The sequence below is a fragment of the Alexandromys fortis genome, unplaced genomic scaffold (genome assembly GCF_014885135.2).
Source record: "Alexandromys fortis isolate MF-2015 unplaced genomic scaffold, M_Fortis_MF-2015_v1.1 scaffold_136, whole genome shotgun sequence".
Lineage (NCBI taxonomy): Eukaryota > Metazoa > Chordata > Mammalia > Rodentia > Cricetidae > Alexandromys > Alexandromys fortis.
Genome location: NW_026068024.1, coordinates 2,116,937 through 2,132,244, shown reverse-complemented (window position 1 = coordinate 2,132,244; position 15,308 = coordinate 2,116,937). Strand labels below are relative to the sequence as shown.

General features: G+C 39.7%; 1 protein-coding gene across 1 annotated transcript in view; it reads right to left on the bottom strand.

Moving 5' to 3' along the window:
• Nucleotides 1-15,308, bottom strand: part of Prkd3 (protein kinase D3) — a 65,493-nt gene that overhangs the window by 48,327 nt on the left and 1,858 nt on the right. The window contains exon 2 of the mRNA XM_050163546.1: nucleotides 8,900-9,816. Coding sequence (XP_050019503.1) covers nucleotides 8,900-9,187 — 288 coding nt within the window. The 5' untranslated portion in view covers nucleotides 9,188-9,816. The remainder of the gene's footprint in view (nucleotides 1-8,899; nucleotides 9,817-15,308) is intronic.

Below are 15,308 nucleotides of genomic sequence, written 5' to 3'. Positions count from 1 at the left end.
CCTCAACTTCATATGCCAGGCTTTGTTGACTCCCCTAGGGAGGCCTTATCCTTTTTTAAGAGTAGATGGGGCATTGGAGCACCGGACTGAAATCTCAAGGTCCAAATCAGGAGCACCAGGAGAGAGAGCACGAGCAAGGAACTCAGGACCGTGAGGGGGTGCACCCACACACTGAGACAATGGGGATGTTCTATCGGGAACTCACCAAGGCCAGCTGGCCTGGGTCTGAAAAAGCCTGGGATAAAACCGGTCTCGTCGAACATAGCGGACAAGGAGGACTACTGAGACCTCAAGAACAATGGCAATGGGTTTTTGATCCTACTGCACGTATTGGCTTTGTGGGAGCCTAGGCAGTTTGGATGCTCACCTTACTAGACCTGGATGGAGGTGGGTGGTCTTGGACTTCCCACAGGGCAGGGAACCCTGATTGCTCTTTGGGCTGACGAGGGAGGGGGGCTTGATTGGGGGAGAGGGAGGGAAATGGGAGGTGGCGGTGGGGAAGAGACAGAAATCTTTAATAAATAAATAAAGGAGGTGGGGGGAGGGAACAAGAGGGGAGGAGGAAGGGGAAACTGTTATGTAAAATAAATAATTTTAAATAAAAAAGATAGTAAGATGTGGATTAGATCAGTGGTTCTCAACCTTCCTAATACTGTGATCCTTTAGTACAAATACTAAAGTTGACTTCCCCCACCATAAAATTATTTCATTGCTATTCACTGTGCTATTGTTATGAATTATAATGTAAATATTTGATTTGCAGGCTATCTGATAGGTGATCCCTGTGAAAGGATCATTTGACCCCCAAAGGGGTCCCAAATCACAGGTTGACAATTGCTGGGTCAGACTGACAGCTCAGATATAGTGAGTACTTGCTACTTCTCCAGAAAACCTGAGTTTGTTGCCAGCACCTATGTCAGGCAGCCCTCAACTACCTGTAACTCCAGCTCCAGTAGATTCACTGCCCTCATCTGATCTCTGACGGTACCCACACACTGTGGCATACACTCATACAGATATAGATGCACATAAATAAATCTTAAAAGAATAAAAATCGGAAATGTATGAACAAATAATTTTTACATACCATATAACTCGATCGTGTTTTCCCCATCTCCTTACCCACCCAGAGGCTCTTATGTTTGCACACTCAGTTCCAATTGGAAGTGCTGGGGAAGGATTTGGAAGTATGGCCTTGCTGGAAAGGGTGTGTCCTAGGGGTGAACTTTGAGGCTTTAAAAGCTTCCTGCCACGCCCATTGCACTCCCTCCTCCTTTTTTGTGGATCTGGATGCCAGCTCTCAGCTGCTGCTCCAGGGCCATGCTCCTTGCCACATGGTGATGGCCTCCTATCCCTCTGTAACTGTAAGACCCAAATAAACCCATCCTCGTGTAAGTTACGTTGATCATTGCATTTCATCACAGCAATAGAAGAGTAACTAATACGGAATATTCACAGAGTAGTATATGGAGAATTATACACTATAAAACAAACATCAAGTTAAAGAAATTTAAAAAACGTGCTCACTCTCTCTTTCGTGTGTGTTTGTGTGTGTTTGTGTGTGTGTGTGTGTGTGTGTGTGCATGCACGTGCTTGCCCAAGTGGGTATGTGCAGAGGTCAGAGGTTGGTGTCAAGACTTCTTCCTCAATCACTTCACCGTATTTTAGGAAACACAGTCTTTATATGAACATGGAACACGCTATTTCAGCTAATTAGACACAGCTAATTCAGTAAATTCCTGGGATCTCTGTCTGTCTCCACCTACTATGCATTGATCTTGCAGGCCACAATACAGAAAATCAATTAAACAAACAGTTAGTTCACTGAAAGCTAAGTTGGTATATTGTGAGTCACACAAATCAAGGGAAAATAAAAAATAAAGATGAACCAGCAATGATCAACACCAGAAATACATGTTCACTTTATAACTAAATGTATCAGTTGTTTTCTATTGTTGTGATCAACAACAGATCCAAAAGCAACTTGGGAAGACAGGGTTTATTCTCTTTAGAGCTTGCAGTCAGCCCATCACAAAGGGAGGTTAAATAAGCAACAAGGAGGAAGGAACCAAAGCAGAGACCATGGAGGAATGCTGCTTACTGGCTTGCTCCTCAAAACTTGCTTAGTTTTCTTATGCAACCCAGAATCCTACCCAGGGGTAGCACTGCCCACAGTGGACTGGGCCCTCCCACATCAATCATTAATTAAGAAAATGTCCCACAGTCTTTGGGACAATTTGATGGAGGCATTTTCTTAACTGAGGCACCTCTTTCCATGTAAGGCAAGTCTGTGACAAGTTGACAAAAATGAACCAAGCCACCAAACTTCATCAAAGAAATTAATTATCTGAATAGTTCATGTCTACTCAATATAAAAACTGATTTAAAACAGCACAGAGAAAATCTGTGGCCAAGAATGTGCTCACCGGTCGAGCCTATTAACACAAATAGTATTAAATTTATTTAGCAAATAGAAGAGGAAACACTTTTCAACTTGGGAAGCTAACACTAGTCTGAGGGACAGGACATTACTTTAACAATAAAGCATACATGTTTTAGCATCCCAAAAGCTAGAGAGATAGCTCAGCGGTTAAGAGCACTGGCAGCTCTTCCAGAGGTCCTGTGTTCAATTCCCAGCACTCACATGGTGGCTCACAACCATGCACAGTGGGATCTGATGCCCTCTTCTCTAATGTCTTCTGGCCTGCAAGTGAACATGCAGACAGAGTACCAGATACACACACACACACACACACACACACACACACACACACACACACACACACGGGGGGGGGGGGAGGAAGAGGAAGAAGAGGAGGAGGAGAGAAAAAGAAGAGATAAGGCAACCCAAACCCCTGGTTCAATTCCAGCACCCCTTCTCAAAGCCACATTCTTCTGACACTCAAATTAAAGGTATGGAAAGAAGCAAAACTATAGGCTACTATCTATTACAAAGGCAGAAAAAAGTTAAGCAAATATTAATAAATCAAATTAGATAAACTGAAAAAGATAATACATGTTGACTAGATGGGTTTGCTCCAGGAATGCAAGGCTATTTAACATTCAAGAATTCAACTAAGAAAATGTGTCACATTAAGAGATTAATAGAAAAACACATAGCAAACACATTTAGGAGAAAAAGTCTCTACCAACTGGAACAGATGGAGACTTCTAACCAAAGCAGTCTAGGCCCTCCCATATCAATTATTAATCAAGAAAATGCCTTACAGATGTGCCCGTGGGCCAATCTAAAGAAAACAATTTCTCAACTGAGGTCCCCTTTTCCCAGGTAACTCTAGTTTGGTTAAGCTGACAAAAAAACTAATCAACACACAGTATGACAGTATGTACAAACATAAATGGCAAATATATCCACAAAAATATACAAATTAAAATCAGAAGGAGGTACGACTATATAGCAGCTGGATTGGATGAATTAGAAAGGTTGCTGATACCAAGTGTGAACAAGGCTATGGGCTTGTAGGTAAGGAAAGTGCACAGCTCCCCTCGAAAACCAGCCCGTAAGCTATTGCAAACACAGGCCTATTAAATTACCAGGCCATTATACTTCTAAGTACACACAAAAGGCAACATACATTTAGATGTTGTAATTGAGATTGTATGGGGAGGCTGACAACTTTGTTCATAACCACCAAAATTGCAAACAATTCTATTGTACATTAACAAAAAAGAAATTAAAGCATATCTAATACAACAGACTAACTCAGCAATGTAAAGAACTACAGAAATACAATGATATGAATTTAAAAAACACTTCTATGTGAGAGAAAACAAAACCAAAACACTACATAGGAGATTATCTCATTTATCTTTCTGAACACCCAGGAAAGTAAAGCTACAGTGAAAGAATGCAGAGTAGCTGTTGTCTGGGGCCGGAAGTGGGGGAAGACACTGCAGAAGTGCAAAGAAATATCTAGGGTGACAAAAATGATTTATATCTTGAATGGGAGGAGTTATATAATTGTATGCAACTGTTGAAACTTAGCAAACTCATGAACTTAGAAGTGATGGAGTTTATTACAGGTTATAGTACCTCAAATCTGTCTTTAAAAAAATATTTAGGGGCTAAGAACATGGTTCTGTGGTTAAAAGCACTTGTTGCTCTTCCAACAGAATCTAGGTTCAGTTCCTAGCTCCCGCAGGCAGCTCAAATCCACAGACAATTCCAGTTCTGGGGATCTATGTTCTCTTCTGGCTTCCACGCACACTGCATGGACATGGTGCACACCCATACAATCAAGCATACACAGAGAATAAACAAATAAACAAATCTTTAAAAAACAGCACCTTGTAAAATAGCTCAAGATAGAAAAATATATATACTGCATTCCACATTTCTGTCTAAAGTTGTCAGAAGGTAATATTAAAATCATTGTCCTTTAAAAATATTCACTTGTCGTTTAATGTGTAACACATGCATATATGCATGCATGTACATACATGACAGCAGCCTATATTATTGTATGCTGTTATCAATACAACTTCCCACCAAAGAAATCCTTTTTTTGATAGCTTTGGCACTTCAAATAATCTCACATTTTGCACTTCAAATAATCTCACTATTGTGTAAAATCTCACAAATTTACAAATTACATCTTCTGAGATGAAATTTTAATCTTTTATTCCAAGGTTCCTAGTATATTGGTAACACTGAAAAGTAAAAATGCAGAACTGAGGTGGGATCTAAAGTTTATAACTACTATATTAAATATATTTTTTTCAAAAGAAATAATTTGGAAAGCTCTTTCCTGATTTTAAATAGGGTGGTGACCTTGTGGGTTTACTTCACTGTTAAGATAATTCTTCTCAGGTCCTCCAAACTAAGAGACCTTCTCATGGTTTTATAACCTTGTTTAGTTGCCATGCCTGCTTGCCTGTTCCTATGGTCCCCACCATTATTGTCATAGAATCTAACCCCCTGGAACCATGAGCCACAAATTAAGTGCCTTTATTTTATTTTATTTTTTTAAATATTTATTTATTTATTATGTATACAATAATCTGTCTGTATGCCTGAAGGCCAGGAGAGGGCGCCAGACCTCTTTACAGATGGTTGTGAGCCACCATGTGGTTGCTGGGAATTGAACTCAGGACCTTTGGAAGAGCAGGCAATGCTCTTAACCACTGAGCCATCTCTCCAGCCCCAAGTGCCTTTATTTTATAAGCTGTTTTGGTTCTGGTGTCTTAGCACAGCAAGAGAAAAACACAAGACAGGGCTTACAGCAAAGGACCACCAATATGACCACAACAGAAATGCACAGCCACACAAACATACCGATCAAAATAACACTCCTTAGTACAATTCCCAGATGAACCTCATGTACCACAGACTACTGTGTGGATTAAATGCATATAAACCTCTTGGCACCAAGCAGGCGCTTACTAAATGCTTGCACTTGTATTTCTTTTGTTTTTAATCATGTGTCTGTGTGGTGTACGCCATGTGTGTGTGGGTGCCCATGGAAGCCAGGGGCATCAGATTCCTCAGAGCTGGAGTTAAAGGTGGTTGTGCTCTACCTGATGTGGGTGCTGGGAACCAAACTTGGGTTCTTTGGAAGAATAATATACTCTCACAACTGCTAAGGCATCTACCTAGCTAACACTTACCATCTTCCTGTCCTCTATTCTTCCTTATCCCAATCCTTCTGTCTGGAATACCTTTTTCAACTCATCACTCTTTGTTACTTGATTTCTATTTTCTGTCTGGCTTCAGGCTTTCTGCATTGTTCATCAGCCTACAAAGACACTTTTTACTTCAGCATCCCATGCTACTTCTCATGTGTCGTACTGGTCAATGTGTCTCCCTCACGATACTACATGCTTTAAGGACAGGGACAATGTCTGGTCCAACTAATTCCTAAAATTTAACTAGTGGTCTATTTTCAGACAGTTCTACATAAGTATGTTTATTAAGAGCAGAAACTAGAAGAGCAAGGATGCCCATCAGACCAAACCACCCAAACAGTTTTAGGTGAAAAGACCCAGTGCCAGTCGCCTTTCTAGAGTTTCAAATGTCAGCTAGTATGGAGAACAAATGGAACCATATATTTCAGTTTGTTACACAGGCATCTGTGCACACAAGGGCAGTTAGCTTCCAGGGAACTGGAGTCTATGGTTACTGGCTGTACAGTCTCTTTAACTGGAAGGCATTTCACAAATGAACAATGATTGATAATGGAAAAAAAAAATCAAAGCGGCTGTCTACAGCACAACAGCTAAAAATGCAAGCTCTGAATTCTTAGTATCCCAGGGAAGTAATTTATTAAGGGTTCTGTGCTTCCATTTCCTTTTTGATAACTGTGGTGACACCATACACAGTGAAGTTGTGAAAAACTAACAAGAGTATGTATAAAGACACTAGAATAGCATCTGACAAACCAACAATGGCAGCTATAAATACTATTAATGTAAGCGTCGCATTATTTAAAAAATCTAAAGCATTTATTTACAGAGGGATTGCCACCTCTACTAACTTGAAAGATAATCTGGTACCCAAATTATGAGTATTAAATATCATCTTTCCTTTTTTCAAAACCTTTATTCTTCTCTTATATATTACAAACCGATTGCAGCTTCCCCTCCCTCCATTTTTCTCAGTTCCTCTCCCATCTCCCCATCTCCCTCTGATCAACTCCCCCCCACCCCCCAACAAACCTTCATATCACTGCTGGACATGGCAACCCAGCAGGAGGAAAAGGGTCCCAAGCACAGGGAAGAGAGTCAAAGACAACCCTGATTCCATTGTTTGGAGTCCCACAGGAACACCAAACTATAACAACTAGATGGAAATACATGTTTTTTTAGAGGTCCGAAATAATCACTCAAGTGTCACCCAACTGATTATTTCAGAACCTGACACTGTACAGGCCCAGGGAACCAGATGGGTGGCTAGAGAGCAGGTCCTCTATGACAAGACAGACACAGCCTTTTAGAATCTAACACGAGAGAGGGATCCATGAAGGAAACCCCAGAATCTAAACTCAAGACTCAGTTCTCATTTCTCGTCTCCTTCAGAGAAGACCCAGACCTCACAGCTATAATCAGAGACTGGAAACCACCCCAACTCAGGGATTTGACTGATCTAATTCAAACTTATTCAAACAAGTAAAAGCACTTGTCCAAAGTTTTCCCGTAGATAAGTAATAGAGCTGATTCTATCACACTTCTATATAAAATCAGTATCCCTTTGTATAAATGCGGAGTAAATGAGTTCATCCAAGTGTGTAAGTGACCAGAAATAAGTTAACTAGCCCACTTAACCATTATACAATGTATCCATATTTTAATACCCTGTATATGATAAAGATATATGCACACACATATTTTTATCAATTAAAAAACAAATGGTGAAAATTCTAAAATGCTGAAAAAGGAATAACAGATTTCACCAAAACAGTGGTTATGAATTCTTATGTTCTCAAAAGTTTAAACATTACCTTTAACTTTAAAAAGTTACAAAGTAGCTGAAAAAGTATTTGTGAAAAATTTATGTAGTATATAACAAAAGGGAAATATAAGTTAAGCTATTAAAAAGCAAGGTGGTCTACATCTGTTGTCTCAGCTAAGGAGGACAGAGGCAGGAGAACCCAAGAGTCCAGAGACCAGCCTGGGCAACAGGAATACCCCACCTTCAAAGCTAAAAACTTCACAGTAAGTAAATACCCAAGGAAACAAATCGACAACTCTGCAGGTCTACAGTCACTCTTACTTTAGGCCATATTTACACCAGGAAGTCACTGTTAAAACACAAGCCCATAGGTCATTATCACTAACTATAACATTTTTTGGATTGCCAACTACTCGTAAATTAGAAGCTAGTGACAAACCATATAAAGCATACAAAGTCAAATAAAAGATGACGAGCTGAAATCCAAAGTTATCAATCTGATTGAGAGACTGTATGTCTCTGTGTGCACACACTTGGTGTATGTGTATGCCTGTGTGTTTACATAGGCCAGGGCTTGGCTTTGCATGTCTTCGTCATTTGTTCTTCGCCTTACAGACTGAGACAGGGTCTCTCATTGAACCTGGAGCTCACTGATTTCACTGTCATGGCTGCTCTGTCTCCACCTCTCTCGTGCTGGGATTACAGGTGCACACTGCTAAGCCCAGCTTTTAAAGTGGGTATGGGAATCTGAAATTAGGTTCTCATGCTTGAGAAAAATCTTTTACACGCAGAGACTCTAGAAGTTTGTTTGAAGTGCTTGTCCATTAAAAATAAAACAAAATCAACTAATATAAATAATTTATAAGTAGAAAACACTAATCCACTGAGCCAAGCTCCATTAAAAAATGGCACAGGATAGGGCGAGGGGGACTAATATGATAAACAATCATCCTGAATAATCTGTCATATATATTCAAAATTGATTTACCTGTTCAAGAGGAAGAGAAAGTATGCCTTTTCTGTATTAAATGGTAGTCTAGGTAGATTTTGAATTTCCTCTATGAGAAATTACTAGCATTCAAAGACAAGGCAAGGGTATAGAAGAGGGTGAAACACAGGACGCCTGGAAAGCCCAGGTGCAGGTGGACACTGGATTCAGTTCTGTGTCCCACCTTTCTAGTAAGTACCTCAATGTCTAGTGCCCTCTACCCCCTGACCTTTTTCCCTGCAATCGAATGAAATGTCATATAACCCCTTGACTATAAAATGACACTATTCTGGGGTAAGTGATATTTTTAGATTGGGATGTAGGTTCCCAGTAACAGACTTTTCAGATTTTTGACTCACAGTCTATTAGCGCATTGCCCAAAATCAGAACATAAATTATCAATGAGTCCAAATGTATTCATTGTTTCACGCATAAATTATAGGGATGTGAGAGAGGCAATATTAATTAGAATAAACTATTGATATAAATAGCTTGCACAGTACCTTCTGATAAACAATGGAGCACACGAGGTCTTTGACAGCGGACAGAGACAGTTCCTGGGCTTCGATGGTGACGCTCTCTCGTGTGAGGCCGATCTGAAGTAGAAATGACACAGTGTGCACTGAGCCTCTGGAGTTTGTGAGTGACGGGGCACTGAAGCTGCCATTGGAGAGGCGAGCCGAGAGTCCTGTCTTGGGACTTGAACACGGAGAAGAAGTTGGAAGCACAGCAGAAACAGTTGCAGGTAACACAGACTTCTGGGCTGATGGAGGGGAATTGTTTGCAGACATCTGCCTTTCTTTAAGCTATAAAAATAGTTGTCGACACTTTTTAAATGGTTTTGGATAAGTTTTCAAAATAATAGTAGTAAAGAAATGACTGTGCTTCTGGATTTAGATGGAAGCTGCCTGAGTTCCTGGGCTGAGCCACTCATGCCGCGGCCGCAGCCAGATTCTGTCGCTGTGGGTGGAGCACACAAAAGGTCCTATGGCTCGCACCATCAGTCCCATCCAGAGTTTTGTCTTGAGGACCACACCCGGATCTGTAACTCACTTCACATCACCGTTATCATCATGAGAATAGAGCCGATCCTGATTATTCATGAAATATCTTCAGTTATTTTAAATCCGTTCTTGTCTTTTCCTTTTCATTTCAGAAAATAAACTGCATACAGCCGCTTTGCGTCAAGATAAAATCTTCCTGATTGAAAGCTGTGTTTCAGATAATCTCTTCCTTCAGTGATTGGCGGGACACCTCAAATGGCCACACCTTAAACCACGCTCTCATATGTACTCATTTCCATCTTGGGGAGCCAACTTCCCTTTGATGAAGTAAAAAGCTTTTAAAAATAGTCCAAGCATATTTCTTTTGATGAATGGGTCCACGGAGAAAAGCTGGTGCCTTCTGAAATACTGTCAACCTAGAGGAAATTTTAAAAGGGTTTTAATGCTTTATATTCATTTGCCATCAGTTTAAAATGTAAGAATTCCTCTATTTTGTAGTGTGAATCTCTGGTGGTATATTTACAATTCATGAACGCATCCTAATGGATGCTCATTTGTACTTTTGTTACTACAGTCATTTTTACTACAGGTATAGTTTCAGGGATTTCCACTTAAAATAATATTCCCAGCCCTCACCACTACTATCGCCTGAGCCCTGGGGTGGGGGTGGAGATAGGATTTCACTCACTATGTTGTCCAGAGCGGTCTTAAACTCCTGGGCTCTAGAGCTCCTTCTGTTCCCCCTCCCAGAACAGTTGAGACCAAGATACTATGCATCCAGCTATAATTTATTATATTTTAAATTTGTGATGATCAAACACTGGTAGTCCACAACTATACAATTCAATCACGATAAGAAACTGAGAAAACCAGATGGGACAAACCAGGAAAAGTAAGCCAAATAGCACAGACATAAAATGCTCATAATTCTAGCATAAAAGATTCAAAATAATTTCCCAATACAATAAAGCTTACGTAGTCTCTCATGTTTTTATATATTAAGAGTCTAATAAGAATACATCAGCAGGCACAAGGCCCTAGATTCGAGGCAGTTCTCACACCTCTCCAAAAGAGTCAAATTCTGTCAAAATATGACCCTGAGCTGCTCTGCTGACAAATACCTTCCAGAAGTCTAAGGAAATAAAAGGGCAAAATGGGATACACCGGAGACAATAAAGAACAGCGACAGCTGATAAACTATGAAACACAAGAGAAAGTGGACTTATCATGGGATTTCTATCATTAGGAAAAAGAACCTCCCACACATAAACTATGCATCATGGTTTTAAAGAAAACACAGCTTAGAAAATTTAAAAAAATAAAATAAAGAAAAAGGCATGACTATTTACAGCTGAACGAAATGGCTCACAAGAGGTGAGTCCGTCTAAATTCTTTGTAGCCATAAACAATTCCAATGATGAAAAACTGAAGTATCCAAAGTGTGTGTAGTGACTCTATGGAGACCAATATATGGAGCTAAATTAAAATGAATGACAGAAGAACAAAGCCATACAGATACGGAATACAAATGAGAAAATTCAGAATTAAATGATTCTAAAAATAATTTAAAGTTAACGAGCACTGATATTGACATTTAGGCAAATGCCTGGAATTCAATCTCATATTTTATAGAATTTGATAGTAATGTTTAACTAATGTGTCTCATGATACTTTTTGAAATTACCAGGGAAACAGCAATTTTGCTGATGAGAAGGACCAAAGCACAAGGTGATAATGCAATCTGCCCAGTATCACATGGCTATGAACAAGCAGAGTAGGGATTAGAACCCAAGCACTGTCTCCATAATAAGGGCAGCTTCTTAAAGATAACAAGGAACTGAGAATCACTGCTCAGAGAGGATGTTGCTACGGGTGAGAGATTACAAGAAAGAACTGCTCAGCTTGTATCTTGCTTATCTTCTCCCACCACTTTTCAAGCATAAAGCAGAGAACTGAAACTTGAACTTTGTGAATAGGAGTGAATTAAATGACTTTATTATTATTTTTTAACACTGCCTTTTCTTTTGAATCCCACTATATAGCCCAGGCTGGCCTCACCATGTAGCCCAGGATGGTCTCAAACTTAGAATCTTTCTATCTCCACCTCTTGAGTGTTGAGATTCTAAAACTTTATGTGAGTGCAAATCTCTGGACCAAGTTGCAGCTCATCCCACATAGCAAAAGCAGTGAGGCAGTTTAACCACGAATGTCATGCAGAAAGAGCTCAGGGTGAGAGAAGAGGCCATGGACTGGGACGGGGAGAGCTGCTTCAAGTGCTGAGCTCAGAAAAGCAGGTAAGCACAAGTCAGAAATTATCAAAGAAACCAAAAATCCTTAGCCAGGGGCTGGAGAGATGGCTCAGCAGTTAAGAGCACTGGCTGCTCTTCCAGAGGACCTGGGTTCAATTCCCAGCACCTATGTGGCAGCTCACAGCTGTCTGTAATCCAACTCCAAGTGATTTGACACCCTCATACAGACAAATATGCAGGCAAAAACACCAAGGCACATAAAATAAAAAAAATCATTTTTTTTAAAAAAAGATAAAACCTCTAGCCAGATCCGAGACTGTTATTCAAGTGATTTGCGAATAACCAGAGAATACTGTAATGATTACATATCAGCCTATCACACTAATACAGATGACACTAGATCCTCAAGTGGAAGAGGTAAGCATTAATCTTCACTGAGCTCTTACCATCTGACAGACACTGGTCTAGACACCTCTATTACCTCCTTAATCCTCACAACCACCCATTTTAAAATTGAGAAAGCAAAAGTTCAGAAGCTAAATACTTGCTCAGGACGACTACACTCTCACGAAAGTAGTATTTAAAACGTTCTCCCCACTGTCTTCATAAATATGCTGTGTGAGTTTGAGTTGGGTGTCAGTGCAGTAGGGAAAGTGGCTCTATGTCAACAAAGCCTTTGGGGAAATGACCCCAAATCACTCCTAGTCCTATGTTTTCATTAGATTTGAGATGGTAAAGACAAAGACATCTGCTTATATAATCCTCAAAGTTGAACAAGACTGAGCAAATAGAAGAAAATTCAAGTAAAATTTAACAGAAATAAATTCAAAGTTAAATGTGCACTGTAAGGATGGAGAAATGCTGGTTTAGAAGCCATTCATGAGAGTGGGCTAAGTTGAGAGTGGGCTATGTTTCCAAGGCTTCAGATAAGCTGTTAATAGAACTAATTTTTGGCTGACCAAAAGAACTACTGCAAACCTAAGTCCTCTGGGCACTGGGAAGTCATGAGCATTAATCTGCACACCTGTTAGCTCGTCATTACTATTATGTTTATTCTGTAATCCATGTTTAGAGTTAACAGGTTTTTAGGTTTGGGAAGAAAAGATTGCATAATTCAGGTGATGGTGAAGACAATGTCATGTGATAAAGAGTGGTCCTCAGATATTTGAGGAAGTGTTGAGGGAGAACTGGATTTATTCAGAATGACTGCAGAGGAGTACAAGGAAAACGACAGCACCATTGGCTGGCATGGGGCCACAGGGACTGGCACCTCCACGTGAACTACTGACAGCACCTGGCTTGGTAAGTACTAGAACCATTGAGAAGTTTCATAGCAATTAGATAAGTTATCATCCTATTAATTTACATTTTATTAGACCACTTGATATTAACTACTTAACAGTAACAGTCTAATAACACACTTGACTAATTTATGAGACTGACATGAATTCCTAATAAACTATATATAATTTTGTATAAAAGTGATTTTTTTTGTAAAGTTTTGGCGTGGATACAAATATAAGAACCTGTCTTAACAGCTTCCACCCACACATCCCATCTGTTTTCCCTCTTCTTGTTTTGTTTATGGAATCTTGAGTTGATCTGTAAGAAATCTAACAATTCTAATTTACATGAACTTTGGTCATGCTATTTAATTTTTTTGTATTTGTTTCAAATAGAAAATAGGGTTTGAAAGTTAACAAAGAGAACATCATGTTAATTTGTAAACGGTATTAATTAGATGTTGTTTCTAATAGCTATGAGAGCCTCTAAACCAGAAGAGTATTGTCTAGTTGTGAAGAATTTATAACAGTTTAGTTGGCATTCTGCAAACATTCTTTTAGAGAGCGGTCACATACCTCATTCAAATGAACTTACAAATTCTGCCATCAGTGAATGGAATCAAAAGATAGGCTATTAAAGGGATTTTGAGCTCAGTGTGCCTGATCTTTTAGGAAAGGGAAAAGAAAGACCTCAGAGGTTAGGCGACTTGGCTGAGTGATACCTCATGGGAATGTCACAAGCTGATCAACCTTCCTTCCCTCAGTCAATTCATCACAAGACAGTATGTTCCAACCTTAACCAAGTCTCTAATTAGAGGCTGGATACTTACAGAACACCTGGTATTTGTCAGACAGCTATGAGAGAGGCTCAAGTCACACAGCAGCAGCAGAAAGAGACACAGCCACTGCTCTCTCTGGAACTCACAGGCATTAAACACACATTTGTATAAGTAGTTAGGTAATTATAAACTATGAGATACAACAGAATCTATGCCAGGGAGACTTCATTTCAGCTGGGGTCCCAGGCAAGGTCTCTCTAAAAAAACAAGGAAACAAGAGGATTCCAGAAAACAAGACAAATCAAATACTTCAAAGGGAAGCTCTCACGATTTAAGAGAGCCAGCATTCTTTTTGCATCCAGCAAATGTTAAAGCAAAGTGGAAGAAACGCTTTTCCTTTGTAATAGCGTATTTACCTGACTCCCGCCAGTAAAGAGTGGCCCAGGTTTAATTTAGCTTTGTGTGCAAGGAATGCTCATAAAGTGCAAGGTTTTCTCCCATATATGTATTGTTTTTAGTGTGTTAAAAGCACTTAAGCATTTTCAGTGACATAACTGACCAGAACACTGAAGTCAATATTCATGTTTACCTCAACAAATGTCTGACTTTGCTTAATGCTTATATACTGTGCAAAAACGCAAGTATTTTTGTAGATTAAAAAACTGATCCCATTCTGGGGCAGTCTCTACATCTGACTGCATATTCTGGAAACCTGTTTCCCTCTGACTAACTAACACTGTCTAAGAGCTCAGCGCTCCACTAGAGTGCTCCTACCCCAAGTCTGCTCATCTGGGGGCAGTGGCATTTGAACCTCAGGCCTTCCACTCCCAGGCAGAACACCAAAACAGCACATGAGGCAGGTTCTCTGCACGGCACTGAGAAGTATATCCAGATTGGAGAACACCAGTCTGGCCATGCAATACGAAGCTATGATAAGCTTGATATATCTTCATCTTTGCAGCAGTACTGCCCAAGAAATCTGATTGGCTAGTTGTCAATGAGCACGCCTCACATATGGCCACTATAACGCAAGCACACAAGTAGAGAACATTTCTTATCTACATTGACATTAATACTAAAACATCTCAAGTACCATATCCCAATGTTTCCTTTCAAAATGACTGCTCCAAAGAGCAAGTTCAGTTTGAATTACACAACTGGAGAGATTCAAAGAAGAGATGTGATTGTTAAATCCAATTATGTGCCTAATCAAATTACATATAAGTATTAATTATCATATACCAAGTTCTGAACAAGTTTCTTTTGCTAACTCCACTATGGTTAATATCTTTTCTAACCTTAGAACTTTGTTGAAAACATGAGACAAGATCCCTTCTGTGAAAAATGTACTTCAGTAACTATCTCCCCGCCCCCTTTTTACTGTAAGGGGTGTTTTCAACTCATCCAACTTGTAAATTTTCACGTATTGTAAGGTGTGTGTAGCAGTGTTTAGATGAGAAACAACGTACAAACACAAAGTAATGTCTATTTTAAACAGGTCATCCGATAAAACAGAAAGCTTATAAAATGTGCAGGATTAAAGGCTCATCACTTTAAGGGGCTGGGAGGGGTATGGGGGCGGGAGATGTGGGAGGGG